Genomic DNA, 1,991 nt, shown 5'->3' with positions numbered 1-1,991 from the left:
CTTCAGCTGTTTCTGCAGGTAAACAAACACACTTCAGCTGTTTCTGCAGGTAAACAAACACTTCAGCTGTTTCTGCAGGTAAACAAACACTTCAGCTGTTTCTGTAGGTAAACAAACACTTCGGCTGTTTCTGTAGGTAAACAAACATGAGGTAGTTGGCAGCTGGTCTCAGATGTTTACTTTAAGGACACTTGCAGCATCGATGTGATAAAAATGATCAGATTTCTTTCTTCAGGATTTTCCGCTTTAACACCTTCCATCAGCTGCACCTCATCTGAGTCTCTGTGGAAAAGTTTCTGTATTTCTTGGTTTATTGTTTAAATAAAGACATGGTGGAAAATGTTTGTTATTCTTCTGTGTTTTGATTTGGAGTTCTAATATCAAACAAGTCGTCACATTTTGGAAATTAAAAATAAAAGACTTTAATCAGTTTCAAATCTTGAATAAGATGTTTTATAGTTTTATGAGAAACAGCAGCTCATCCTGGAGGGTCAGTGAGTGAAGAAATAACATCTGAACAAACATTAAGTTCATTACCTTCAGGAAGGATTACACAGAACTACATTTAGAAAAACAGGAAGTTTATTTTATTATCTAAAGTTGTTTTCATTAAAACCGAAGAAATGTGATCAATAATGAACTTAATTATTCAGTTTTATTAAACATTTACCTCTTGGTTTGACACCATAAACAGTTAATAATGTTATTTTTCATCAGTTTTAATAAATATTTTTATCTGTATTTTTCCGGCTGGTGTGATCACGTGACCGCGTTGCCATGGCAGCGCCTTGTGTTGCTATCCACAGTCTGAGGAAACAGAAACACAAAAACAGGTAAAAACAGATTAAAAACAGGTAAAAACAGACGGGTTGTCGTGTTTTTAAGCACCTCTGCTGCTGTGGAGCCGCTCGGTGGGAAACTATGGTGAGTAAAAGTTACCAGTTAAATAAAAACAGATTTTATTTTGACCGGTTTATGAACCTCGTTGAAGTGCTGTTAGCATGTTAGCTTAGCACGAGCTAAGAGAGCCAACGGTTAGCAGCTTCCGGTTCTAACGGTTCTGTTGGTTCTGCAGCCGCCGAAGACTAAACAGAAGAAAGGCGGGAAAGGGAAGCTCTCCGCGGTGATGAGCAGGTTTTCCACGGAGGAAATGTCAAAGGATCAGGTCAGAAGTACCGCTGCTAACACGGCTAACTGTGTTCATATCACTGGGTCAGCAGTCCGGTTCGGGCCCAACTGGACCTGAAACAGTTAACCCATCAGACCAAACATTAACTGAGTAAATCAAATAGGTCGGGGCGACACCGGGGATCGAACCTGTGACCTTAGAGTCGTGTCACAGCGGCACCTGCTGGACAACATCAGAACTACAACTATTCCCAACCCGATAAACCGTGAATATTATTAAAATATATAATTATATAACCTAAAATAATGTTTGAACAACTCTTTATTACAGTTAGTGATGAAGTTAAACTTCTCTTTATGTTTTTATCTGATCTTTTAAAGAGATTTAAACTGCTCCACTGACCTTTGACCTTTGAGTCATTCAGGCCTCGAAGGACATCAGAGTTCTGATGACACAAAACAACTTTCAGAACCCGAACGGATCAGAACCGTGTGTTTAGCCGGTTTGTTGCTGACAGCGTCTCCCTGCAGCTGGAGGAGCACATCATTCGCCTCCGAGAGGAGCTGGACCGGGAGCGCGAGGAGAGGAGCTACTTCCAGCTGGAGCGGGACAAGATCCGGGCCTTCTGGGAGATCTCCAAGAGGGAACTGGACCGGTCCGAGGCCGAGCTGCGGAACCGGGTCAGAGAGAGGGACGAGGCCGAGGAGCGACACCGAGTGGAGATCACCGTGAGCGACCCAAACTTACATTTACACATCACACTTCATCAGAACCATGCCCCGAACGCACCAGAACCATGCCCCGAACCCACCAGAACCATGCCCCGAACGCACCAGAACCATGCCCCGAACCCACCAGAACC

General features: G+C 43.1%; 1 protein-coding gene across 1 annotated transcript; it reads left to right on the top strand.

The window, feature by feature from the left end:
- Positions 1-488: 488 nt before the first annotated feature.
- On the top strand, positions 489-1,857 carry LOC112450163 (dynein regulatory complex subunit 4; the record flags this gene model as incomplete). Its single annotated transcript, XM_025003560.2, is given in 3 exon segments — positions 489-924; positions 1,076-1,165; positions 1,660-1,857. Coding segments are annotated over 3 exon segments (291 nt in total), but the record flags the coding sequence as incomplete, so codon positions are not given.
- Between the last annotated feature and the right edge of the window lie 134 nt (positions 1,858-1,991).

The sequence above is a fragment of the Kryptolebias marmoratus genome, unplaced genomic scaffold (genome assembly GCF_001649575.2).
Source record: "Kryptolebias marmoratus isolate JLee-2015 unplaced genomic scaffold, ASM164957v2 Scaffold215, whole genome shotgun sequence".
Classification (NCBI taxonomy): Eukaryota; Metazoa; Chordata; class Actinopteri; order Cyprinodontiformes; family Rivulidae; genus Kryptolebias; species Kryptolebias marmoratus.
The sequence above is the reverse complement of the archived record's forward strand: the minus strand, read 5'-3'. Positions and strand labels throughout refer to the sequence as shown.